Here is a 26,921-nt window from a genome sequence, read left to right as displayed (position 1 = left end):
TTACTATCATCGCATTGTAGGGTCCTTTCAACGCTCCTATATATTAGTTAAATTTATTGCGTTTTTAGTTGTTTTTATCGATTTTTTTCGTGAAATAACTTCAGAAATGCCTTGTTGTTCGGCTCCAAAGTGTTCCAATTCCGACAAAAAAGGTTTTATACAATGTTTAGATTTCCGGCGGAAAAAGAACGACGCGAGAAGTGGATCGTGAACTCCAGGAGAGACAATTTCATACCAGGAAACGGAGCTCGCCTGTGTGAAGTGAGTTAAATTTAATTATTCTGTGTGAATTTTATTTTTTGAAAATCGTATTTGTGATAATGATTTTAAATGAGAACTATATGAAAAAATAAATCGTTTGGAGGTAGCAGACGATATTTGGCGCCATTGCTCACGTGTTGTGTTTAGATATAAAAGTTATGGTGATTTTCAATCATTTTCCTGGTTTTTTGTTCCGTTTGATTTAAGAGAAAAGATGCATAGGTACATAATTTTGACCAAGAGAACTAATTTAAATTCAAATTATTTACGAATTTATCGTGGAATGCTCACTTTCTCGGCTCTTAGTTTGGCGATTTATCGCTACTACGACGAATTACTGTTATAATGAATTTTAATTTATTTTGTTATGTTTTGAGGCAAAATTTCATGTGATATTTCTGTGGAAAATAGAAATGTTTTAATTTTGGCATTTTCAACTAAGGGAACAAGGTGATTTCAAATCAGTTGGAAATCGGTTCTTCAATCATCCTTGCTTGCTGTAGTGAGCTCTGCTGGTTTGGCGACTTATCGCTTGCAGATTGGGAGTAATTAGCTAAAATTGTATCTTCACTGAAAATCAAATAAATAATTTAATAAACAATAAATTAATTTTAATCCCATTAAATTTGAATTTGATTCGGAATTTAAAATTTCTATTTTTTTTAAATTTTAGACATTTTTATAATTTTTCTTAAATTTTAGACATTTTTATAATTTTTCTTAAATTTAAACATTTTTAAAATTTTCAATGAATCTCAAAAATTCTATCTATATCCCTATAATAGCTTAGTAAGTGTAAAAAATTGCATAACAATGTCAAATCATTCGCCAGTAACCAATTTGAGAAAAATGCATTTAAGTATTGTGAAGCAGAAATGCTGACATTTTTTTCTCAGACCCAACACCATACAGACACATGAAAATAACTTCAATGTTCAATAACATATTGTTTTTTTATATTGCTATCTTACTTTTATTTATCCCTTTAATGCTTTGAAAAGCCTGCCGCTTCTAACACTGGATGCTCAGCAAATTAAAAAAAGCCATAGATTAAAAAACTGATGAGGTAAAAATTCAATTGAATTTATTTTGCAGTCTGTTATCTATTTAACATGTTCTGAGAGTAATATTTGAGGCAAATTAGCAATTACTGTGACAAAGATAAAAAAATAGAAATTGACATTATAACCGTCAAAACGCATTATAAATGTTAATATTTTTTTACATTGACATTAGCATGAACAGATTTTCTGGTAAGTGTGATACAAAAGATGCGTAACAATTACTTTTTTAAATGAGTATTAAGCTCAACAATGTGTGCATAATTTTCCGTAGACGAAGTTTCGTCAATTGTCACCACCATATCTCATTGCATAGATATGCAATTGCGAAACACGTTATAATGATAGCAAGAAAAACCTTTTTGAAAATCAGTTTTTTTTTTCATTCACTTATTTCTGATGTCCGTTATCACAATACACAAATTCACAACAAATCACACAAAACACTGCACATCAATATAAATTTTGTGCTGCCTCCATTGTTTTAAGTGGTATTATTATAATTATTCATCTGTGGAATTTTCCCCATTTCATGAAAATGGTTTTAAGTTCATTGACCAGATTTTAAGCACACTGATAATATATACTAAAGATAAAGATATGAACTGTTGCATCCTATCTTTCTAGTATGTGGAATACATCCCCATTGATATTTTTCCTTTATCATCACACAACCTTGGTTATGTTCCAAAAACTCTGTTCATACCATTTAGATGTACTGCTAATTTGATTAATTAAAGGATAATTTCGTTGAACAAGAAACAAATAACCATGCATGAAAAAAATTATGGAAGTAATAATAAACTGTTAATGTGTAAAACAAAAGTACACAATAGATTCAATGATATACGAAATATAAAATGTAAACAAACAAAAAAAATGTAAGTCAGGGTTTGACAAATCAAGAGGGAAAAAAATTAATGCCAGTCAAACTTCTTAGGAGTCAAGGGTGATCTTAATCTCAAATAAAATGGTAATGAATAATGTTTTTTTTTTTTTTTTTTCAACTTTCTATATCTTTTTCCTACTTTAAGAGACACATGCTGCCTTGAAATTAAAAGACTCAAATTTACTTATCACATGATTTACTTTATAAAATTTGTAATGGCATTTCATCGCCATGGCGCCCTGGTGGGATTTGTCAAGTCCTGCTACAAGTAATTGTTTTTTCCTTTAACTAAATGAAGAAAAAGACTCATGAGCAAGTATTGTGAATGGCAGGGATTAGTAGGGAGTGTTTTATAGGGATTACAGATTTCAGTCAGATCGTCCATCTCAAGCTCTTTTTCACAAATTCATAGAAAAGCTCTATATTACACAGCTCACTCAATACACATCTAGGCAATTTCGTAAGCGGAAGGTTCAAATCTACACTGTTTTGTTAGTGAATGAGCACCAGAAATTTGCCACTGGACTTATCCTTTTGATGAGATCTCTTCTAGCCCAGCTTCGTGGCAGAGTACGGAAGACTGCGGGAGGTCCAAATCTATGCAACGTTTGTTAGTGATAAAGTAAAGGTGCTTGCATCCTTTTAGATTAGGTTTCTTCTTAGATCCTGTTAGGATATCAATAGGCTATTTACTATGTTTACTGGAAATTCAGATGCGTTATTTTAGAGCAGATTCAGACATCCCCATTACTGTAATTGAAGAAAATACTTTAAGGATAGGTATTAAGAATTCCATGAGTATCCAGTATTTAGAGATTAATTATGATGGTTAATGAAGATTTTAATTCCTATTCTGAGAAATTGGGGAAGAATTTTTCATCTTTGAAAAACAGATGTGTATCCCTTAAAAGGAATTTTGACTGTTTTGGACGTTAATATTTGTACCATATTAATCACTTAAAAATATGTATGTTATGCTGTTTTATCATTCTTATGTGTGATGCAATATGCACTTACCTGACATTACTTTGAATTAAGGTATGAAAAAAGCTGTGTGGTAATTTTTCGTTATTGCCCCTTTTTAAATTAGGTACATTTTGAAGAAAACCAGTATGAGTTGAAAAGGCAAGATGGCTGCAAGAAGTTAAAGCAAACTGCTGTGCCAACCTTGTTCCAGGTTCCTAACCCACCGAAACTTCTTACTCCTCAACGGAAGAAGAATATAGGCCTTCCAAAAGTTCTGAGTGATGATTATGTATGTGATATTCTCAAATAACCTTATTTTCTCAATTGTCATTATAAAGCCAGAAAATACACTAGTTAACTGTTTCATTCAGTAAGGTTTATGGCCAAAAATTAACAGTTCTTACTTTTTTGGTGCTGCTAATTTGTATAATACTAAATATAATCGGGATACAGTTATTAAAGAATTGCATTCTCTTGCACAAATGGCTGTGGCGAATGAAATATGAATGCAAACCTTCACACCATTTATTTAATTTCAGAAACACAAACATTTTATAAAACAACTTCAGCCCTATTAAACTATTTATCGGGTCTATTAATTTCACTTTTCTAGAATAATGTTTTCTTTCTTTTACAGCATTTTGAAAGCATTACTAGGGAACCTATTAAGGAGGTAGCACCGTCAACCTCAAAAAACCCAGAAGACCTTCAAGCTCAGATTAGGCAGTTGCAAGAGGAAAATGAAAAATTAAGGCAAAATCTGGAGTGCATAAACAACAAAGTGGGAACATTCTTGTCATCAGAGCAAGTTAGTGTCTTGGGGCAAAACCGTAAGTCCATTTCCCAGTGATCTAGTGCAGAGATTGTTCGGGGCTTAAAATTACGTTTTGCTTTAGGCAAGCATGGCTACAATTACTTGAGGTCAACTGGGTATCCTGCTCCCTCATACAGCACTATTAATCGCAAAGTTGCAAGCATTCAGGTTGAACATGGAGTTTTGCATGATGTTTTTGAATTACTGCAAATTAAAACAAGCAGTATGACTCCAGCTCAAAAAGACTGTGTTCTTTTATTGGACGAGATGGACATATCGGGCTCACCTGACTTTGATCCATATAAAAAAGTTTTTGTCGGCTAAGCCATTATTGGTTCACCTGGAGGTGGCACTCACTCACTTGTTTTTGTTTTGACGGGCCTGCAGATGCCATGGAAACAGGTAGTGGCCCATGAAGTAACTGGGCCATCAATCAAAGGAGAGGAGCTGAAGGGGCGTGTGATGAGCATTTTTTCAGCAGCTGAATCCATTGGCTTGACGGTTAGAGCCATTGCCTCTGACATGGCATCGTGCAGTATTTCACTTTGGAAATCGTTGTCTGTGCAGGTATCGAGGAATAATCGGGTTAATTCTTTCAGCTGGAGGAATGAAGATGTTTTTGTAATAGCAGATGTTCCTCATTTGATAAAAAATATAAGGAGTGCAACTCTGAGGCACTGCATTCACTTACCAGAGTTTGTTGCACAATCTGAAGGCCTCCCTACTCATATAGTCTCTGGTGGCTACATCAAAGAGCTTTGGCGAGCAGAAGTGGATATGATGACATGCCTCAGATCCTTACATCATTTAAGCTATGATCACCTCTTTCCCAGCCACTTCACCACTATGAATGTTGCTCTGGCAGTGCAGTTAATGTCAGTTAGAACTGCTGCTGCCCTGGAACAGGCAGTAACACTGCAGAAATTGCCAGTAGAAGCTTTAACCACAGCTTGGTGGTTACGTCTTGTTAGCCAGTGGTTCGAGTTAATGTCAGCGAGAAACAGGAAGTGCTGCATAACTACTAGGAACCATGTGGTCAAAATTTCTTTTTAAAAACCTTTATTAACATTAACCAGAGCACTGTGTTTGGTAAGGGCTGGAAGCCATTAAATACTGGCTTAATAATGTCCACACAGTCCGTCATTCATCTGCCAGAGGCATCCTTCCTGCGGGGCTACGATTTCTTTCTCCCTGGGCGAGTCAGCACAGATGCACTAGAAAATGTATTTTCGCAAGTCAGGAGGAAAGCAGGGGAAAAACCTACAGCTCTACAGGTGAAGCGGGCAATAAAGTGTACAGGTGAACAACACATTGCTGACAATGACAAGCTTCTTCTAGAATATGCAGATATGGGAGGCCTTACCAAAGAATCAGCAAAAATTTTTTTAACCTGCATAGAAGTTGAAAAGAATATTAAAGTAAATTATTCGAAAATACTCAATGGCCAAGCTCAAATAACTGAAGAATTTGTTGCCAAATTATTGAAGGCAACTGAGGAGCACTTGTTGCCAAATTGCTGTGATGTTAAGATGAAGGTCATCAAAAAATACATACAAATAAAATGTAATTCCATGAAAAGGCAGGTAGATTGTGAGAGGAAGCGAAAGCCGACATTTCTGTCAATCTAATAATGTTATAGAGCCTCAGTGTCTTTATATTTTTAAGAAAAGTTTGTGTTTCATTTTTACTCGTCATTGCTTATTTGTTTACTTTTTAGATGAGGAGAGAAAGCTTGGTTCGGAGGATACTAGCTACAGACAAATGTATTTATTAAAAGGAATCAATGTGTGTATTTTATTGGTGATTATCTATCCTAATGTGGTGATGTTTTTATACATTTATTAGGATTTTAAGATTAGCTTGTTATTGGCCCATGGCTGCAACCGGGGGGGGGGGGCATGTGGGTCTGGCGCCCCAGGCGCTGGACCAGAAGGGGTGCAGAATTCACCCTTTAACTGTTTCTACATGCAAGGGGGTACCAAAATTCTGGCTTGCCCGGGGGGACAAAGTATTTTGTTGCGCCCCTGTATTGACCTATTACTAGGGTCAAAGATAACGAAATATGGGTATTTACCATGTACGCGTAGACTATTTTTTTGGCATAATTGTAATTTTCAATTTTCAGTAGAGTTTTTATCTTGGCTCTCTTAAAGTATTGCTTTTGAATATATATATTATATATATATATATATTTATATATATTATATATATAATTTTTTTTTTTCCAGATTAATTGCTGTTGGGTCACAGTTTCAAGAAAAGAACTATATTTCTATTATTTAAGCATATTTTTTTTGTAATTTTCAAAGTTTACTGGTACTCTAGTAAGCAGCGTAATAATTGATTACATGGTGTAGAAAAATATGTGAAATTGTGAATGATATTTGTAAAATCTTGCTTTCATCAGTTATGTACATTATGTTTGAATATTTTTTTAATAAATAAATTTATTCACTCATTGAGCTCGTCAATTTACATTACTGAACCTGTGTGTGCTATTCAGAATTTGTAATTTACTGAAGAAAATTCTGATAAAATAAATGCTCCTAAAATATTTAAGAATGTTTTTACTAAATTTCCAATATCTAGAGGCAGTAGTTTATCAAATCCTTAACTTCACACAATCATTTAATATCCAGAAGAAATTTTCTTCATTTAATATCCAGAAAAATCTAAATTGACTATATATATTTTTGTATGCCACTTTTATCCGGAAATTAAGGATCGGGGTAAGGGATATATAGGAATATTTTATTTTCACCAAAAAACTGAAAAAAAGTTAAGAATTTTTTTTTTGCTATATACTTTTGTGTTTAAGATTAATTACTTGATCGTCATCACACGAACTGTTACGAATTCAACCTGTTGTTTACCAATAATTTCGTGATTAATCATAATTTCGTGAAACGTGGTTTATTTCCCATAGTAAATCCGTTCCTTGAAATTCCTTGTTTCTCCCACAAATTGAATTTTCCATACGCTTTTGCCAAGCATTTTTAGCGCGCGGGGAATTCTGTTAGGTTGCTATGCCAGATTTACCGACGCGATTTTTTTTCCCCTCTGTTTGGCGGTCATTTCCGAAGCGACGATTTCGTGCAGCAACCCTTCGGCGAGGACCAGAATGCTTGATGGTTCCGCTCGTATATGAAGGCGTCTTACCTGGAGGCATCCGTATGGGGACTCCAGGGTCTCCGAAAATAAACACTACATTCTTTTTGACGCTGCAGGCGCCGGTCAGGACTTTGGTAAAAGCTTTCTTTTTTTTCTCTCTCTCTTCTGTTTCTTTATTTGCGCTTAATGGATGGCCATCAGCGAAACAGAGACGCCGACACAAACAGTTCCATAGATGATCCTAGTTGGAATACAAAGAAATTACGGTGGTGAAAAAATCGGCTATAGACGGGGTTTGTGGTTCTGCAGAATAAGAATAGCTTTGTTTGGGGCCCCCTTGAAGTAAACGCCTTGTTTTTCCCTGAAAAAACCCCACAAATGTTGAGATAGGCAGTTCCACAGTATTTTATGGTTTGTGTGGACCACATTCGGTTGTGCATGTACAGTATAACCTTCTGTTAGTAGAACATGTTGTATTACAAGAAAACGGAAAAGTTCCTCGTGATTCCGCGCAGTTTCCTGACAGAAAAAGTAAGCAATATTAAATATAGCTACACATTTCTGATAAATTCATGCATTTTAAGCATTTTCTTCAATGATAATTTATTCAGAATCTTCAAAAACAATCTAGATACAGTATTTTTCAGCCCTCTCTAATACTTATAATCAATAAAGCGTAGTAAAGTAATTTTGTGTTTCCTGTTAGACATATCAATAAATTAATAAAACTTACCGCATGTTTTATTTTTTTCAAACATATTTAAAATTTATTTAGGAAAAACTTAAACTCCATTTCGCTTGCGAACTTCGAAAACTGACAATATTTAAATCGAGTTTTTATTAAGAAATTTATGCAACTAAAAAACACTTTTTCTAATTTAAAACCTGAGTAAAATAAATCTTAAATGAGTGAAATGTAATTTGATTTTGAGGGAAATATACACGCTGTATCATAAAATATAAATAAATACAGGACTTGACAAATCAGAAAAAAATTTATGCGCCAGTCAAATTCCGTAGGAGCCAAGCATGGTTTTTTCATGAGAAAAGTGTCTTAAATCATCTTTTTTCAACCTTTCTGGGAATTGATGACCCCTTCCCAGGGCCGCAACTAGATACTTTGTTACCTGGGGCAAGCCGGAATTTTGGCTCCCCTTAGTAAAAGTAAAACAGTTAAAAGATGAATTTGACTCCCATTATGGTCCAGCGTCTCTAGCACCAGACCCGCCTGCTTTCTCCAGTTGCGGCTCTGCTCCTTTCCATATTGAAAGACAGTTAATTATGGAATCAGAAAATTTTGAGCCATCCCTAGATTCTGATTTAGCAACCACATATACAAAATTTTAGGCGTCAATACAGATTTTCCAGTCACCATGGTGACCTGGCGCCTGGGATTTGTTCAACCCTGAAATAAATAAAGATGTATATACTGTATATATTTTTTGGATTTACTTGTATTCTTTGTATATACTGGTTTTCGTAACCCCGCCCAGGGATTTCGGGATTCATGAGATCCGGGGGGGGGGGAAACCCAGGGGGTCCTGGGTTCGTTATAACGAACTTTTATTGTATTACGAGCAATATTAATTTGAAAAATTATAAAAAATTAATTAATCTTCTGCACAACTTGAAAATAGCAGTTCTGAAAATTTTTCAATTACATAAATTTACACACACATTAATGCTAAAAAGAGGTTAAAATTGTAAGGGTGTAGCCAGAAATTTCATTTGGGGATCAGTGTTAGAACAATAGATTTGGCCATCTTATTCCCTTTTTTCGGTCATTTTCTCGCATTTCGGGGGGGGGGGAGAGGCAGACCCCCCTCAAGTACCCCCCCCCCGCTACACCCTTGAAAATATATAAATGCTAAAAACAGCACTATTCACAACAAATTTATAAATAATGCAAAAGAAATCAAAAATAAAAAGATCCCTTCTCCACTGGTTTTTCTCATTTTTTCAAATTTCCCTTCTTCCACTGGGTGACCTTTCATTAAATCAAGTTATATAATAACCAAGAATGGCCACTAAAGCAGTGTTTTCCAAAGTGCAAAATATCGCCCCCCTGGGGGAAGGGGACGATGAGGGTCCTGAGGGTCGGTAGAAGCTGTGGGTTTAGTATAGGATCCTATGGTTGGGGCTTGAGTTGGAAGAGATGAAAAATAAATTTTTTTTAAAAGAAGAGCTATGGAACAAAACGTTTGGGAAACTTTTCACTGAAGCAGCGGTTCTGAACCGGTGCTCCGTGCACCGGGGGCTCTGCCGCCACTCTAAGAAAATAAAATAAATCAGTAAATTCGATAAATGAATATAAGAGGAGGGCCTACGGGGCTCCGCCATAGAAATTTTACGTCGAATAGAGGCGACCACTGATGCATATTTGTGTTTGAGTACAGGCAGTGCCGTCTTAACGCATGGGCCCAACCGGGCACGGCCCGGGGGCCTCACGAGGAGAGAGGCCTCAGAAAGATGAGAAGTAGTTAAATTTTTCGAGAATTTGCCGGGTAGAGCCTCAGAAAAATCACTTGGCCCGGGGGTCCATGATGCTCCTAAGACGGCCCTGAGTACAGGTGATCATTTGTGGAGATTTTACTGTATTTAGGAAAATATAATGGAACCCTTCCTATACGCCTCCCTATTACGTTTCTGACCTTACTCATTTTCACGACGTTTGACCTCAGTTGCTATACATTCCTATACATTATCCCTGTATACAGGGCCTAATTTTTACATGGGCAACTGAAGCCTTTATAACTTTGATCCCCCGAAATTCAAACAACATACATTCACTGACTAATTGACATCTTTGACTCTTTCCGCAAGAGCCTTCTAATTCCCGCTTTACCCAGGGCCCCCGCCTGTATACACTTCAATTAATCAACGTTTTCACTTCGATTCGAACTCCCAAGTCTTTGGAAAACACCATTTCTATCAATCGAATATCAAATAATTTTTCAATTGGTAAAACCGTGTCATTGAAATACAGCGTTTCCCGGTTTTCAAAAACACATCATGAAAAAACGTTATAAGCGGAAAAACTAAGCGGGATCGACTGTTATTATTTATCGACTGATCTCATGCATATTTTTTACTGAAAAAGCCATAAAATTTAAGATGATTGACTGGTTCAATAGATTTTGACAGGTACTGAAATAATTATTGAACGGCCTATGGTATGCTGATAGCCAGGGCCGTAACTAGGATTTTTGCCGACCGGGGCAAATATGATTTTGCCGCCCCCACATTTGATAATTTTGTAACGGTGTTCTCTGTTCCCCCCTAAAATTGCCACCCACTAAATTTTGCCATCCGGGGCAGTTGCCTCTTCTGCCCTCCTCTCTAGTTCCGGCCCTCTGCTGATAGCAAACATGTACACTATTAGTTCTTTCTTTAAGAGAAAAATCTTTCAACAACGGAACTCAATATATCATCTACTTTTTGCTTATATATATAGAAACCAAAAGCAAAACAAACAAGTATAGGACGTTTTACAAAAGGTTTAAATAACACTTTTTTTTCTGTTAAATCTCTAAATGAATACCGTAAAATTGCTTGAGACTTTAGCAACGGTAATGTTATGAGAGTATAATATTTCTCCTCAAGCATAAGATTTTGGATCAAAACGACAGATTTTTTACAAAAAACTTTTTTTTGGGAAACGTCTGTAAAAAAAAGGGGGGGGGGAAGTAATATTCGAAAAAAAAATTCGAAGTCTCGTTTATACGACGCGTCGTATAAACGAGGTTCCATTATTTGAGGGGGGGCGCCCCCCCCCCAACATTTTTTATAAGTTTACGCCTATGTCCCCTTGTCAGCAAAAGTAAGCAAAACTCTAACCCCCCCCCCTGTCAGCAAAATTTCGTCATCACTGCCCCCACCTCCTAACGCATACTGGTGGGATCAGAAACGTACGCGGGAGGGTGGCATAGGGGGCTCGTGCGCCTCCCTCTCCCCAGACGAAAAAAAAATCATTTTTAATGCAAAAAATATTTAAAAAAAAATTAAAATTTCGAAAGAAAATACCTTTATATGTTATTATAATCGATTTCTGTTAATTTAAATGCTATTTGAAGGGTAAGAACTCAGAATTTCTCTTTAAGAAATTCATTGCGACCCATCCTTTAAGCCATATATAGTAAACTCTTGACCCGCGGACCAAATGTGGCCCTGAAGTTTATCTGATGTGGCTTGCCCCCCCTCAAACCTAATTTTGTAAAAATGAACTAAGCGGCACATCTACAAATCGCTTAAATGACCCATGGCACATTTTCAGAGCATTTAAGTTTCCCGTGGCACATTTTCAGATCACTGAGGTAGGTCTCAAAGATCGCTTTCACATTTAAAGATCACTTAACCCGCGACACAGTTACAGAACACTTAAACGATCCGTGGCACATTTAGGGATCCCTTGAGTGACATGTGGCACAGTTTTAGAGCACTTAAGCGGCCCCCAGTGCGGTTCTACGTATCTCTAAAGTTACCCGCGGAACATTTCCAGATTACGTAAGTCATCCGAGGCATAATTAAGAATCACTGGAGTGATGCGTGGCACAGTTCCAGAGCACTTAAGCGCAAACATAATTGTTGCACTCCATGGTCCAACTATTATCTGCTTTGCTCAGATATGGAAAGTTTTTCAAAAAAGTGAAAAGTTACGGTTTTTTTTTTCAAATCTTCGGAAGAGCAATATAAGAATACTCAGGATTTAAGGAACGGTGATGAAATGCGAATTAGTTATTTAAGTAATTTATAATATTGTTTTGAAAAATTTAATATTGCGGCTAATTTTTCTTAAGAATTATTATTATATAACAAACAAAATGCAATTGAAACCATTGAATTTTTGTGATATTTTCTGTGAGGTCTATGGGATGAGGTCATTTTCAAAGAAGTTTCAATTGTACGATTTTCACCCTCATACGACGTTTTGACGTGGCTTCTTGCACGTTGTGTAAACGAGGTTCTATTTGTGGTAACGAATCTGTATCATGGGAGAATCTGGTGGGGGCACAGAATGCAAAGGAACAATTTAATACTTCCGAATCTTTGAAGGAAGACCCTCATAAACATCCTCATGTAGGTCTCTTGAGAGTTTTGGGAATACCAATTCCCAGGAAGTCATGTTGACTGTTGTTGTCTGAAGGACTTGTGTGCGAGAATAGAAAAAAAGAAAGGAACCAATAAGAATATTGTTTGTCTTCTACTGGTCGATTATCCAATATTTTCTCTGAATTATTTTAGAGTGTCCGTTCTCACAACAGAAATAGAAATAAAAAATTGCTTCAGGTGAAACAGTAACAAGAAAATTTTTCAAGCTACCAGGGTTCCGGAATTTTGGGGTTCCGTCCCTTTTGATTCCGCAGAACCCCAAAAAAGATCTCATGGAACCCAAGGGTTCCGCGGGACAGCGGTTGGAAAACCCTGCTGTAGGGGCCTTATCAATAGGTAGAATGGCAGTTCAGGTGCCCAATAACTATCGAAAGGTTTTTTCGTTTTTGGCGCTCCGAATAAGATGCCATTACGAATATTTCATATCTTCATAAAGGGTGGTTGATTACGTAAGTATCATCCAAACCCCCCCTCCCCCCTTGTCAGCAAAAGTCAGCAAATCGGAACACCCCCCCCCCCCCACCATCGATGCTGACGTAATACTTGAATGACCCCAAACACGCTAGAGTGTTTGCATTTCATGTTAGTCCATGCATTCTTTGACAATTGTTTGTATTGTTGTGTACTATCACGTTTTAAAGTTTTTCTGAATCACCCTGTATTTTTAGGTGCACCTTTATAAAACGGAAACCTGTCTAAAGCGGAAAATAATTTCAGTTTCTTGTGGTTCCATCTTATGCAGGTTTGACTGTACTTACATTTTTGTTAAATTAGTAAAAAAATTAAAATAAATGAATCAATTGAAAAGTAATTAATTTAATTTAAAAAATAACCTCAACTAAAAACAAAATGAATTTAATTTGATTTTTTAAATTTAAAAGCGTTTCAAGTTCTTTGTACTAATGTATAATTTAAAGCTTAAGTTTGCATCTAAAGCGGGAAAAAAAAATGGTGGCTTTCCTAATTTCGCTCCCCCACTGACTCATTGTCTCATGCGTTGAGGTAACACATTGATTTCCTTAACCACTTCACGTACAACTTAATGAATCGGCGATAAATATGGTAACTTTGTCCTAACCTAACCGCACATTAGAAAAACGAAGAAAGGGAAAGAAAAAAATTAGAAAAGTAATACATTGTATGAGGGGGAAAAAATAACCTTCCTTACAATAGGGTTGCTATAAAGCAATCGATGGTGAAGAAAATGGAAAAAAAAACACACTGAACTTGTTTGAATTTAGTTCACTAAATTATTCACGTTATATTACGCCCGTGATCGTAAAGAGATTAAATGAAGCGTGAACATGGCCCGTGAATTTCACCGAAAATCTTTTGTTTTTTAAATTACATAATTAGCAGAGTAGACAACACATTCAGAGCAGACAGTAAAATGCTAACGAATATGGAAATTTTTTCGTAGTAGTCTTTTCGTCTTCACTTGAATGAAAAAGGTTGGATGTGTGTGTGTGTGTGTGTGTGTGGGGGGGGGGGGGGTAAAAATAAATTTGAATTTATTATATGATGAGAAACAAAATATTCAGAATTTTTATACCATCTACAAGCGAGCTCTAATTGAAAATCCTTTCAAACTTGGGATTGAAAACAGCTATTGGTGGAATTTTTAGAAAAATGTTTTTTAGTTTTGTATCATTTATGTGATTCAAGTTTCACGTATTTTTCTCGAGGAAATATGGTCAGCCTGGTTGCGACCATGAATATGAGAGTACATAGACTGACTATATTTGCTCTAGAAAATGAGGCTGTTTGGATCACGTGATATTTCCCCCTTTATTGAGGGACATACAAAGTAACCGATATGGCGACTTCCTGTGAGACTCATGAAAGAAACGAATCTAAATTGAAGAAACATGGGGAAATGAATCGTTTTTCTTCTTCTTCTTTTTAATGGGAGCTAGATATTTCGCATTTTTTTTTAACTTCAAGTTATCGATCTGCCTGTTTTTGTTTCAAAAAATGCTTGATCAAAGAATGAATTTCTTCAATGTAACTTATATGGGCCCATAATTAATTTCAAAACATCCTAAACTATATGGATTGATGCAATTGGATAATATAAGACAATACGGAGACATTAATTCTTATTTTCGTGCTTGAGAATATATAAATTAAAAACTGAAATTGTTATTGCACGGATATCCACCTCAAAAGTGGGTCTGGATAATTATTTTATATTTTATTTTCTGGGCTTCGTATCTCTAAGCGAACTCAATATTTCGAAAATCAAAAATTCAATTCAATTTTTAAAATTATTGATGCGGCTGAAAACCCTACTAAATTTCCGCATTTCTACGGTAAAATCGGCAATTTTAACATTGATCTCTATGGGGATCATCTAGTCTCTAGTGTTTGTCCTTCAAGGTGATGCTGATGATGATTATGACGTCTATTCGAAAATCCTCATACGTAAGCTGACCATATTTCCTCGAGAGAAATACGGGACATTGAGATTCCAAATACGGGAAAATACGGGACATCGCCAATTATCGCCAAAAATGACGCCAAAACCGAGCAAAGTTGCCAAATATTGTTAAAATTACGGTAAAATCACAATGGCGGGAAATGAAACGTTACTGCAAATTGCAGTGGATTAAAATGAATTTCACGAAAAAAACGTTCACCGAGACAAATGTGGGAGATAAATATTCTCATTTATAGTTGTAATTATCATAATATAGTTTATTAGTTGAAAAATAATTTCAATCTTTGACTTCAATAAAGAATAAAAATTCAAGTAAGCGTCGTGTAAAATACGGGAAAAACCGGGACACTTTTGCGAAAAAGTCGGGACGACCAAAAATACAGAAAATACCGGGACTGTCCCGGGAAATACGGGACGTATGGTCACCCTACTCATACGTGAAATTGGGCTTCAAAATACGGGACATCGCAAATAATTTCCAAAATTGATGCCAAAAGTAAGCAAAGTCGCAAACTCGTGCTAAAATCACAGAAAAGTTACTAATCGAGGAAAATGAAGAGCCACTTCTCAAACTGCAGTGAATTAAAAAAAACATGACAAATATGAGAAATAAATATCCTCAGTTGTGGTTTCAACTATCGTAATATAATTTCTGAGTTGGGAAGTTGCGGTTGTAATCGTTGATTTGAATAAAAGTCAAGTTTGCTTCGGTGAAAATACGTGAAAAACCGAAACATTTTTGCGAAAAAGTCAGAAAAAAACGGAACTGTCGTGGCAAATACGGGACGTATGGTCACTTCGAGAGTATATATTTTCTCACATATTTCTCACGTTAAGCGTTTTATTTCTTAAAATTTACTTTAATCCATGGCAATAGTGCTTCAATAAAGCATAAATATATAATATAATGAATCAGAAGATTTGTTTTCCTACGATAAGCAAATTATTTCTCTCATTTATGGTGGTTCCGTAAGTAGAAAGAGGTTGAAGAGAGAGAGAGAGAGAAAGAATAGTGGAACAAAAAAAAAAAAAAAACAAAAGCGGAAATACAACGGGTCATATGGTCAACCAGACTATCATTTCCTATTTCTTCAGCTTGAATGGCAACAGTGCTACTTTGGGTTCACGGTGATTCAAGAAACGGTCGGACATAAACTAGAGTTGGTTCGAATTTCGCTTCCATTAAGCTGAGTGAGATATTTGATTAAATTTGCTAGTTTATGTTTTCATTGGAAATTCATTCACTCTGAAGGACGTTCTTTAGTCTTGTAAGTACCTCGATGAGGATTTAGTTTCCTTCTTTATAACAGAAATTCTAACTTTGATATGTCAACATGTATCGCCTTTGATTCGAAGCTGCAGTGGAATCTCCAAATAACGGACGCTCCTTGGGACCGAAATTTTTCTCCGGTTTCAGGGAGCGTTCGTCAATAGAAAGTAGATACATTGAATCCCTTGGATGCTATTCCAAAAATTATCCTTGAAGGCAAGGGCGTACCCAGCATCTGAACTAGAGTGGCTACTAAATTGATACTGCGTGTCAATTACTACACTTTAATTTCTCTTTCGCTGGGTACGCCCATGCTTGAAGAGGAGGTGTCCGCTAACAGAGTGTCTGTTATATGGTAGGTTCCATTATATTGGTGAGCGCAGATTATATATTTCCTCAAATTATTCTTCCGTAGATTATGTCCCAGTCCTTCGAATAGTTTCGATAATGTAGAGTGTTTAAGAAAAAAAGAAAAAACCACGCTCGGTATGTTTAATGATTATCGAGTATTTTCTAAGTCTGAACAGAAAAATTTAGACTTCAGGTGCTCGTCAGTTTCCTTTTTTCCCCTTTTTCCAGTGCAGTTATGAAGACAACGTTCACTTGTACGCATCACACACACTGGGACGATTCTTTCTTTCCCTATAAATAGAAGGCCGGGGAAAATGGACCCGCCATAAATCTCAGCCTGGGAGCCCTGCTGCATTCACAGACGTATACAGGAAAGGGAGGATTTGCATCCTGAAGAGCAGTGGTTCCTGCCCTGCTACACTTCGCGGGGACCTTAAGCCGGGTTTTTCCTATGAGCAGGTTACCTGCGGCGTAGAAAACCTTTTCCTAGAAAATCAATTCCAAATTAATGAATAGTTAAAAAACTATTGAGAATTCAGATTTTTCTGATAAGGCCCGTTCAAGTATTACGTCAGCAATTTTTTGGCATTTTTGACCGCCTCCCCCCCGTCAGCAAAACTCTGACCCCCCACCCCCCCTGTCAGCAAAATTTCATCAGCTCTGGCTCCTAACACATTGGTGGAATCAGAGACGTAGGGGGGGAGGGGTCATGACCCCCATAAAAACCGATTCCCGGTTGGTCAGTTTTTTCAATCGGCTCAAGAATCCTTCAGAACACCGTACAAAGTACTGAACAAATGCTTTCATTGCAAGATCCGCTCGCTAATGAATACGCGCCTTAAGCCATATATAATAAACCCTTGGCCCGCGGACAAAATATGGCCCTGGGGATTATCTGATGTGGCCTGCTCCCTCAAACCTAATTTTGTAAAAATGAACTGAGCGGCATATTTTTACAGATCTCTAAAGTGTTCTGTGGCACAATGCCAGGACATTTAAGCGGCCCGTGCCACATTTTCAGATCACTCAAGTAGGACCGTGGCACATTCACAGATCACTTTAGTGACCCGTGGCACGGTTCCGGAGCACTTAAACGGCCCTATTCCAGAACACATGGAACTACGAAACAATAGAGATCACTAAAGTGGCTCTGTAAAGGGCTTCTAAAGGGACGCAATAGGGTGAATGTTAGTTCAGGTGCTCACAAACTAAGGAGTTTTACTCGTTTTTGGCGCACCGAGCAAGATGGGGGCCGTTCAAGTATTACGTCTTCATCAATTGGGGGGGGGGGTTCCTATTTGCTGACTTTTGATGGGAGGGGGGGGTGTTTGGATAATGCTTACGTCATCAACCACCCTTTATGAGAATATGAGTTAGGATTCAGAGGGGGCAGAGCTGATGACGAAATTTTGCTGACAAGGGGGGGGGGCAAAAATGGCTAAAAATTTGCTTACGTAGTACTTGAACATGCCATCAAGAATATTTTGTATTTTTATAAAGGGTGGTTGATGACGTAAGCATCCAAACCACTCCTCCCTCGTGTCATAAAAAGTCAGCAAATCGGAACCACCCCCCGCCCCCACCACCACCACCCACATCTATGCTACTACTTCACCAAACACCAACTCTGGCCACATCGCTATATTGCAATTTACTGCCATTAGTGAGTTGGATTGGAAGTGAAGGTGCTGTCTATCGGTGGTCGCCTCGAGTTCTTTTAGGAAAATATCTATATCCTCCCTTGGGTTCGAACCCGGGACCCTGACAACAACCTTCACGATGGTAGACGAGCATCTTACCACCATGGCACTCGGGCGCGCCCCAATCTATGCTGACGTCATACTTGAATGACCCGTAAATTATTCATTAACTATTATTAGTAAATAATTTCAACTTGAACTAATATCATTAATTAGTCATCATTATGATTCAGAAGCAACGGAAAATTATACCGTAAGAAAAAAAAACTGAATGTGGATTTACATCAATTACTGAAAATTTAGAATTTATACGAAAATTCCCCCCCCCTCTCTCTCTCTCTCTCATGTGTATGTATTATGTATGTATGTATATATATATATATATATATATATATATATATATATATATGTATGTATATATATATATATATAAAATCACAAACTCAAAAAGGGCCTGTTTCTACGCAACCGAAATTACTTTTATTATTTTCTTACGCAACCGACTGAAGTGGGTGACGTTTTTTGAGTGACGTTAATCTGTTACGATTTTCGGTCAAGTTTTCATTTAACTCTAGCATATATCGGGACCCATTTCACCTATCGGGGCCAAGTTACGTGCATGTACCGAGAGGCTCCCACATCCTACAGGGCCCTTAGGCTGGAATAGATGGCGAGCCCCCAAACCAGCTTTTATTCGTTGGTAAAATGAATATAAATGAAAATTTTTCATGGCACTCGCAGCGGGGATGACCGACAAGCTTTCAAGTAGTGGGCCCCATATTTACAGGTTTCATTTTGGGGGCCCTAGATGAATCTTATTCTTTTCTGTTGTTTAACGTAAAATTTGCAACATCGGTAGCCCGAAATAAAGCCAATCTGAGTTGTTTTATTATTGTAAAATTCGCTTCTTCATTAAGCTGGTGCTTTCACATGTCCCTTTCCATAGCACGCTAATGAAGTGGGACGAAATAAGATATCTTTGGAAGAGAAAGGGGGGAGAGGTTGGCTGCCAATTTGATCATTTGATCATTTTTGTCGCACCACGGTCATTTTCTGCACACGAGGGCTAGTTGGCTGCCAAAAGCGACAGGGGTGGAGCGCCCCCCCCCCCTCTACAGTTCGATAGAAAGTGGATTGAAAATACCGAAACTAATGGAAAAAAATCCCATAATCAATATGAATATTTGGAACTGGTCAAAAGTCAAAACATGAAAGGATAGATCACAGTTTAAAATTAATAAATAATTCCAAAGATTAATGAAACAGAATTAGTGAAATTAATAATTAAGTTTCAGATTTAGTGAAAAATAATTCCTCCATCGATCGATGAAATATAATTAATGGATATTCGGAATTAAAGCCGAATTCGGCAATTTAACGAAAATTATTTCATAGCCTAATTAAAAAATAAAAATGGTTTTTTCTCTAAAAAAGTAATGAAAATTCTGGGTGGAAAAAAATTTAATGAAAATTCAAAATTAATGACTATTGAAAATTTGGAAACAATCACACAATTAGTGAAAATTCGGTGTATCAATGAAAATTCAGGAATTAATGAATCCTATTATGAATTCGAAATTAACGAATTCCATAATTAATCGTGGGATTATTATATTAAAATAATTCCATAAGGAATGAAAATTTAGAGCTAAAAAATGAAAAGTCAAAACTAATGAGAGAACAATATTTAATAAAAATTCAGAAAGAAATTAAAAAATTCTGGAATTAATTAAAGAAATAATTGATAATACCGTGTTTATGCAAATAAACATCGATATTTTAAACAATATTTCATAAGAGAATGCGAACTCGATAAAAATGACTTTATTTTTACAAAAACTCCTACCGAATACGTGCACGGGGACACGAAAATCTGCGGCTCAGCAGCAGCGCCAACGAGTGCGCGCGTACACGCTATTATTAGCGTAGTAGCCTTGTGGCTGCAAAACAGGGTGTTGTCTTGCGTCGCGAACGCTGCACGCAGGCCCGACATTTGAGGGGTCGGGGGGAGGGCGTCGCTCCCCCCCCGGCTTTTGAAAATACACTAAAAATGGTATGTATATATAACCCGGAAAAAGTTGAAATGACGGCCCTGGGTGGCTGCACGCGGTTCAATTTGCGCTTAGCCGCTACACGCCTCCCGCCAGTGCTTTCACGTCGAGCGGGATTGGCCGACTGCTTCTGGATAGGGTATGAAAAAAAATCATGATTAGAAAAATCAGATTTTTTTTATTATAATTAACTGACTGCTTATTAATTAATTAAAACAAATCTTATTAAGCATTAAAAAATGTATATTTCTCATATCGCCTACCGATTTTTTTTTCACTTAATCACTCAAATTTAATTCAACATTAATGAATAAACTGCAAGTAACCAAATTCTGTGTTATGCAACATGAAAGGTCGTTGAGCTCAAATTCATGGATTAACATTTCTCTCGTAGAGAAAAGTGCTTTTAAGTTCCTCTTTAAAGTGAATGCCTGGTGGCGATTCACTATAGGATATGGTGCAAGGTTTCTCCATTCACTCGATGTACAACCAAAGGGTCATTCAGCATGAACTAAATGAAGAAAAATAATCAATTGGTAAGGTTGTTTCTTGCGCGATCGATGGATGCATTTATTTTATGTTTCCATAATAATGCTTAGTAATTTTTCACATTTTGTCACAGATTTAATGAGTTTTGGTAAAGTCCAACGGTATTTATATGTTCGTTCAATATCTATTATTTTAAAATCTAATTAGGGGCATAGAATTCAAGGCTTTATAAGAAAACTAATTTCTCTGTTTTTCTATCCGGGAACCCTAGTATGCAGATATTTGGACTGTATTGCAAATACTTAGCGCAGTAATATCTAAAGTTTAGCTTCCTATATTTCTCTGCAATTTTTTCCATTCACAAAATCTAGAAATACAGTAAAACCTCGTTAAGTCGTCACTCGCGTGCTCGAAAAATTATGATGGCTTAAGCGAAGTTCTGTCAGTTTCAATGTGCAGTATTGTGAAAATCGTACGTAAAATTCATTAAAATGTCAATTAAAATTACAATATTAACAAAATTTATAGATTACAGAAGAAGAAGAACGAAATTTTTACCTTTTTAAGCTTTTAGCACTTCACTTATTATTGCAAAATACACGTGCACTTATTCATGATATAAATACCAGGCCAAATTTGACTTGAGTGAGTCCTAGGTAGGACAAAACACAAGACCTCAGCTTGGGAATAAATCTTAGGTTTTTTAGTAAAAGATATAGAAAGTTGTTTTACTTTTTAGTATTTTTTAGTGAAATATTTTGTTTAAGAATTTGAAGCCCTAAATAAGCGAGGTCCCATGCAGGCATTGCCGTAATTACCCATTCCCGTGCCCTATGCAATAATTTCCATTCAGGCCCCCTTCCAAGTGGGCCCTGTTCTGGTGCACCTGCTTAGTTACGGCACTGCATGCAGGAATTACGTCCACAACTTGAAGTTTTAAGAACGTTTGCTTTTTAGTAAGCAAATGAAGCTGTTTCGCTTCGGTACATAAGGCTATTATTATAGTCACTTTGAACATATGTGGCGATGCTGTTATCGAGCTCTTTCTTTAAGGTCGGTATTACACTATAAAAGTTCTTTTACGTCTGTTCCGTAGGGGGCCGTTCAAGTATTACGTAAGCAAATTTTAAGCCATTTTTGACCCCCTCCCCCCCCCCCTTGTCAGCAAAATTTCGTCATCGGCTCTGCCCCTCTGAACCCTAACCCATATTTTCATAAAGGGTGGTTGATGACGTAAGCATTATCCAAACCTCCCCCCCCCCTTGTCATCAAAAGTCAGCAAATCGGAAACCCCCTCCCCCCCCCCATTGATGATAACGTAATACTTGAACGGCCCCTAAGACGACAGATATTGGGCCTAAAATTATCTGTCGTATCTTGAACTTCAAGGGTAAGGAAATTATAAAAAAATATGCTTCGAAGCTAAAGGGATCCGGATTTTCTATATCAGATGACTTTAGTGTCCGTGTGCGTACAATAAGAAAAAAGAACTTTGGGCTTTCGAACAAGAAATTAAATTACCATGGCAGAAACCACACCTCTATTTCGACAAACTTAAAGTGAATGGCAAAACATTTGTATATGTCGCAAACTCTGATTCGATCGAGGAACTGAAAATTGGAAGTTCGAAACTGAAATCGGTCCCCGTGGGCGGCAATATTCTCCCTCAAGATCTGATGAAACAGTAAGTTATCTAGGAATTTTATTTTACAATGTCACGGGAGTATTTTTAGTAAATTTTTATTTCCCGATTTTTCGAGACTTATTATCGCATGATATATTACTCTGTCTTGCTGAAACTTGGAATATAAATCATTCCCTTCTCCCTAACTTATTATCCGTATATTCAACCGTTCAAGTCGATGGTGTCAAAACTTCAAACAAAGGCAGGGCGAGCGGGGGAATCCATATTGGGTCAAAATGTAAAAATCAAAAATTTAAAAATTGTCTCGAAAACTACATTCTCTATTATTGCCGAATTTTCTTTGACGAGTGATCTAAAATGTTTAACAGTTTTTGGCTATTTCCCTCCTGGCAAAGAATATAACACTAATTTTAGACAGTTTTCATCAGACCTGTCTGAACTGATTTGTAACTTCGATAATGTTATAATTGCTGGGGGCGTTAACGCTAGATTAGGTGATAAGACATATTTTCTTATTATGCATGATGAAAATGATACTGTTACTAGAGCTTCAATGGATAGGATAGATAACGAGCGAGGTCGTTGCTTATATGATTTTTTCTTAACTAATAACTTGATCTTATTGAATGGGTATTCAAGGGGAGATGCGCATGACGCGTTCATATATTATTCCTACAATGGTGCTAGCACGGTTGAATTATTTGGGTTCAACAAAATCCAAGTCTTGTAAAAGCTTATCTTCCACTGATTGGCGAGAGTAAAAAACAAGAGTATTCAAAACTGATTTCTCCCGTATCGTAAATAGTAAAATTTTTTCTCACTATAAACATATGAAAACAACTTTCCTGATGGAAGAATATTTTTCCTCCCTTTTCATATCTCGGCAGTCAAAAGGGTTTTTGCCCAACTCAGACTTAACCAGACATCAATTTTCATATGATTTATACATACAATTTTTTCATGACTTGGAAATTTTGGATGATTGTTTCTTCGATCATTTTCCAATTAGTGCTAAATTTATCTCAGCTACTGTCCCTCAAAACAAAATATTATTAACAAGCTACAAAAGATCATTCTGGAATACCGATTGCTCAGATGAGTTTGACACGAACTCCAAACATATTCGTTGAGACTCTAATGTTGCTACTGAATTGAATCTTATTCGTACCGTACACAGTCGCGAGTTTTCCCATAGCAGATCAACATAGTTTGATGAGGACTGCCGTAATTTAAAAAAAAAAAAATTTCATAGAACTGTTCGTTCTCTCAGAAAATCTCACTCTCAAGAAATATTTTTAACTTTTCGAGCTCTAAAATTAAGGTATAAAAACTGTAAAACGAAAAATTTTTTTTTTTTCAAACCAATAGATTGTTGATTTTTGCCAAAAATTCTTATGAATTTTGGAGAATAATTAATTTTAAACCTAGACGTTCGAATCTCAATAATGTTTCTACACCCACATGGTACCAGTTTTATTCAAATCTGTTTTCACCCGCGACTGATAACAAAAAAGTACAAATTTTTCCCTCCAGTTTCGAGACGACTCTTGCTCATACGGATCCTATTTTGGACAACCCGTTTTCAATGGAAGAACTTTAGTTTTCCCTCAAGAATATGAAAAGTGGAAAGGTTCAAGGAAGTGATCTCATAAAACCTGAATATTTGAAGAGTTTGAGACCTGCGAATCTTTCAAGGCTTCTAAAAATCTTCAATGATATCTCTGAAAAATGATGTTTTCCAGTTACTTGGATCGAGATACAAGTCAATCTTGCTTGTCAGACCTCGCAGCGCGCCTATTTTTCCTACTTTTCATATTTTTTAGAAATGTCCTCCTATTTTCCTACTTTCGCCGCAATCGTCCTTTTTTACCGCAATTCTCTCCTACTATTCCTATTTTATCCCTCCCTCCCTTTTGTTTACAGCCGAAATCTCCTACGAAAATTCCGAGAAACCGCAAAATGTCACCGCTTTCCCTCCCTTTTTGACCTGTTTTATTCCCATCACAACTCGCTACTAAAAAAGAAGAAAAAAATTATTCAGTTCCACTGGAGAGGGGAAGACGACAACCGTAGTCAAAGCGCTGAAAACAAGTTCGGTGGGGAAAGCGAATCTGTTTCGTAGATCGGTTGCCGCGTAAATAAGAAGGCAAAAAAAAGGAGGGAAGAACAGGCTCTATCCATCCACACGAGATCGCCGACACGAGATTAACTTGAACGGTTGAATATGTGGATAATCCATTAGGGAGAACGAAACGCAAGTATTCCAAGTTTCAGTAAGACAGGATACATCATGCGATAATAAAAGTCTCGAAAAATCGGGAAACAAAAATTTACTAAAAATACCCCCCCCCCCCCCCCGCGACATTTTAAAATAAAATTCCTAGATAACTTACTGTTTCATCAGATCTTGAGGGAGAATATTGCCGCCCACGGGGACCGATTTCAGTTTCGAACTTCCAATTTTCAGTTCCTCGATCGAATCGGAGTTTGCGACATATACAAATGTTTTGCCATTCACTTTAGGTTTGTCGAAATAGAGGCGTGGTTTCTGCCATGGCAATTTAATTTCTTGTTCGAAAGCCCAAAGTTTTTTCTTATTGTACGAACACGGACGTTATAGTCATCTTATATCGTGGTCTCTAAATACTTAGCGGATCCAAGTGCTCTGGAATTGTGCGACTGGTCACTCAAGCGATCTGTAAATGTGCCACTTGGTTCATTTTTACAAAATTAGGTTTGAGAAGGACAGGCCACATTTCGTCCGCACAGGCCAAATGTTTACCGTGGGTCAAGGATTACCAAGGGCTCAGAGGTAGGGTTGCAATGAATTTCTTGAGCAATTTTGAGTTCTTAGCCTTCAAATAGCTCTGAAATTGATTATAATAACAGATATTTTCTTTCGAAATTTTAATTCTTTTAAGAAATATTTTTTGCATTAAAAAATAAATTTTTGATCGCTGTGGGGGGACCACGAGCTCCCAACCCAGATTCCACCTCTCTCCCCCCCCCCCCGCCATACGTCTCTGATCCCACCAATATGCGTTTGGAGGAAGGGGGACAGAGCGCTGACAAAATTTTGTTTACGGGGGGGGTCAGAGTTTTGCTGACTTTTTCTGACGAGGGGGTCAAAAATGGCTAAACATTTGCTGGCATAATACTTGAACGGCCCCTTATTTTAAAGCGTGCATGTGCTCAACCCATGGCCTAAATGTGGTCTGCCTCAAGTGGCCCCGGTGCACTCACAAATAAAATAAGTGGCTCGCGGCACATTCATATCGCATTTAAAAGACCCGCGGCATATTTCCAGATCACTCAAGTGGCTCGCGGCGAATTATTACTTCAATTGAGCGGCCCGAGGCATTGCTTGAGTGATCCGCGGCACATTTACAGATCACGCAAATAACCTGCGGTGCTGTTCTAGATCACTTGATTAAGTGGCCCGCGACAGGTTTTTAAATAAATGAAGTGGCCTGCGGCATGTTTTCAAATCAATGAAGTAGCCTGTGGCATGTTTTCAAATCAATGAAGTAGCCTGTGGCATGTTTTCAAATCAATGAAGTGGCCCCACACTCTCCATTAGTAGAAATTTTATTCATTTCTTTTTAGTTTTGCTGTTTACATTGTTTTCGATACCACATTCTGTGGAAATAAACATTTTTTAAATGCGTTAGAGAGAACTTGAGTTTCTTAAAATATCAATAGATAATACTATAATTAAAATATATAAGGTGTGAATCTCGATGGCACAACATTTTTAAATGTCACAATAATTTGGGAATTCAGTTTTCTCCCCTCCTATTTGTTGTCAATGGTTTTTCCTATTTTTCTTACTCTTTTTTTCAAATTTTCACTTCTAGGCCTGCCTGTGTATAAAAAAGGTGACCCCACCCAACCACAGACCCATTTCTTTGATCTCAGTCGCGACCAAGTTATTTACCTCCATCTTGAATAATCGATTAAACACCTGGCTAAATGAGAAAGGCATTATTCCAAGGGAACAAGCTGGATTTCGTTTCAATTTTTCAACCACTGATCAAATTTTTATTTTGAATAACCTCATATAGAAGTATATTTTTAAACCTAGAGGTAAACTCTTATGCTGTTTTTATTGATTTCAAAAAAGCTTTCGATAGTGTTAACCATTCCCTACGCTGGAATGTTCTGAGATCCATAGGAAACAGTGATAAACTTATCAAGATACTCTCCGACATGTATGCTAAAGCAAAAGTGAGAATCAGAACCCGCGATGGGCTAACTGCTGCAATAAATATTACTAAAGGGGTTTTGCCGGGTGAAGAGTTTTATCTTCCTCACTTCACTCTATTTTTATTATAGAACTCACAGACCGTCTAAATTCCTCTAGTATTTCACCAGTTTTTATAACCCCCCCCCCGGCTTTTGAAAATACACTAAAAATGGTATATATGTGGTATTTAAAAAAAAAAAATTTGCGTAGTGTTTTTATATTAAGATATAGACACGTAGATTCAGCACCAATTCTATAACATCAGGAAAAATGAGAATTTATTTAAAGTGGTGAGAGTAGATGAGAGCTGCTGCCACCCTTTGCAAAAGACAAACCTCAACTGATGCGAGTATATGGGTTTCTTCTATACACTCCCACGCAGACAGCGTGACCTATATTTACATTACCGTTCTCAAGCACATTCCAAGAATCCGAAAACATTGTAGAAGTTTCAAATACAAATACAACGCCACAACAGGCAAATTGCCCAACGAGGTGGTTGACTTAAGAACATCATG

General features: G+C 36.9%; 3 protein-coding genes across 7 annotated transcripts in view; all 3 read left to right on the top strand.

The window, feature by feature from the left end:
- Window positions 1-162: 162 nt before the first annotated feature.
- Window positions 163-5,776, top strand: LOC149076675 (uncharacterized). The gene is made up of 4 exons (XM_089242288.1): window positions 163-261; window positions 3,302-3,466; window positions 3,815-3,985; window positions 5,709-5,776. Exons 1-4 carry the CDS (start codon window positions 163-165, stop codon window positions 5,763-5,765), a joined length of 492 nt encoding a protein of 163 aa, XP_089098414.1. The 3' UTR covers window positions 5,766-5,776.
- Window positions 4,379-5,044, top strand: LOC149076676 (uncharacterized). The gene has a single exon (XM_089245366.1). It carries the CDS (start codon window positions 4,379-4,381, stop codon window positions 5,042-5,044), a length of 666 nt encoding a protein of 221 aa, XP_089101492.1.
- Window positions 5,777-7,299: 1,523 nt separating the features above from the next.
- LOC149076673 (large ribosomal subunit protein uL23-like) overlaps window positions 7,300-26,921 on the top strand; it is a 141,931-nt gene continuing 122,309 nt past the window's right edge. For 2 of the 5 annotated variants that reach the window (XM_089244283.1, XM_089244282.1), the window contains exon 1: window positions 7,300-7,633. In XM_089244283.1, coding sequence (XP_089100409.1) covers window positions 7,571-7,633 — 63 coding nt within the window. In that variant the 5' untranslated portion in view covers window positions 7,300-7,570. Of the gene's footprint in view, window positions 7,634-15,764; window positions 15,920-26,921 lie in introns of those variants that run through there. The other 3 variants (XM_089244285.1, XM_089244281.1, XM_089244284.1) reach the window with 3 other exon arrangements.

This window comes from Pholcus phalangioides, unplaced genomic scaffold, assembly GCF_987345545.1.
Source record: "Pholcus phalangioides strain wild (caught in Gottingen) unplaced genomic scaffold, Ppha-v1.0 ptg000015l_1, whole genome shotgun sequence".
NCBI classification, from domain to species: Eukaryota; Metazoa; Arthropoda; class Arachnida; order Araneae; family Pholcidae; genus Pholcus; species Pholcus phalangioides.
The sequence above is the reverse complement of the archived record's forward strand: the minus strand, read 5'-3'. Positions and strand labels throughout refer to the sequence as shown.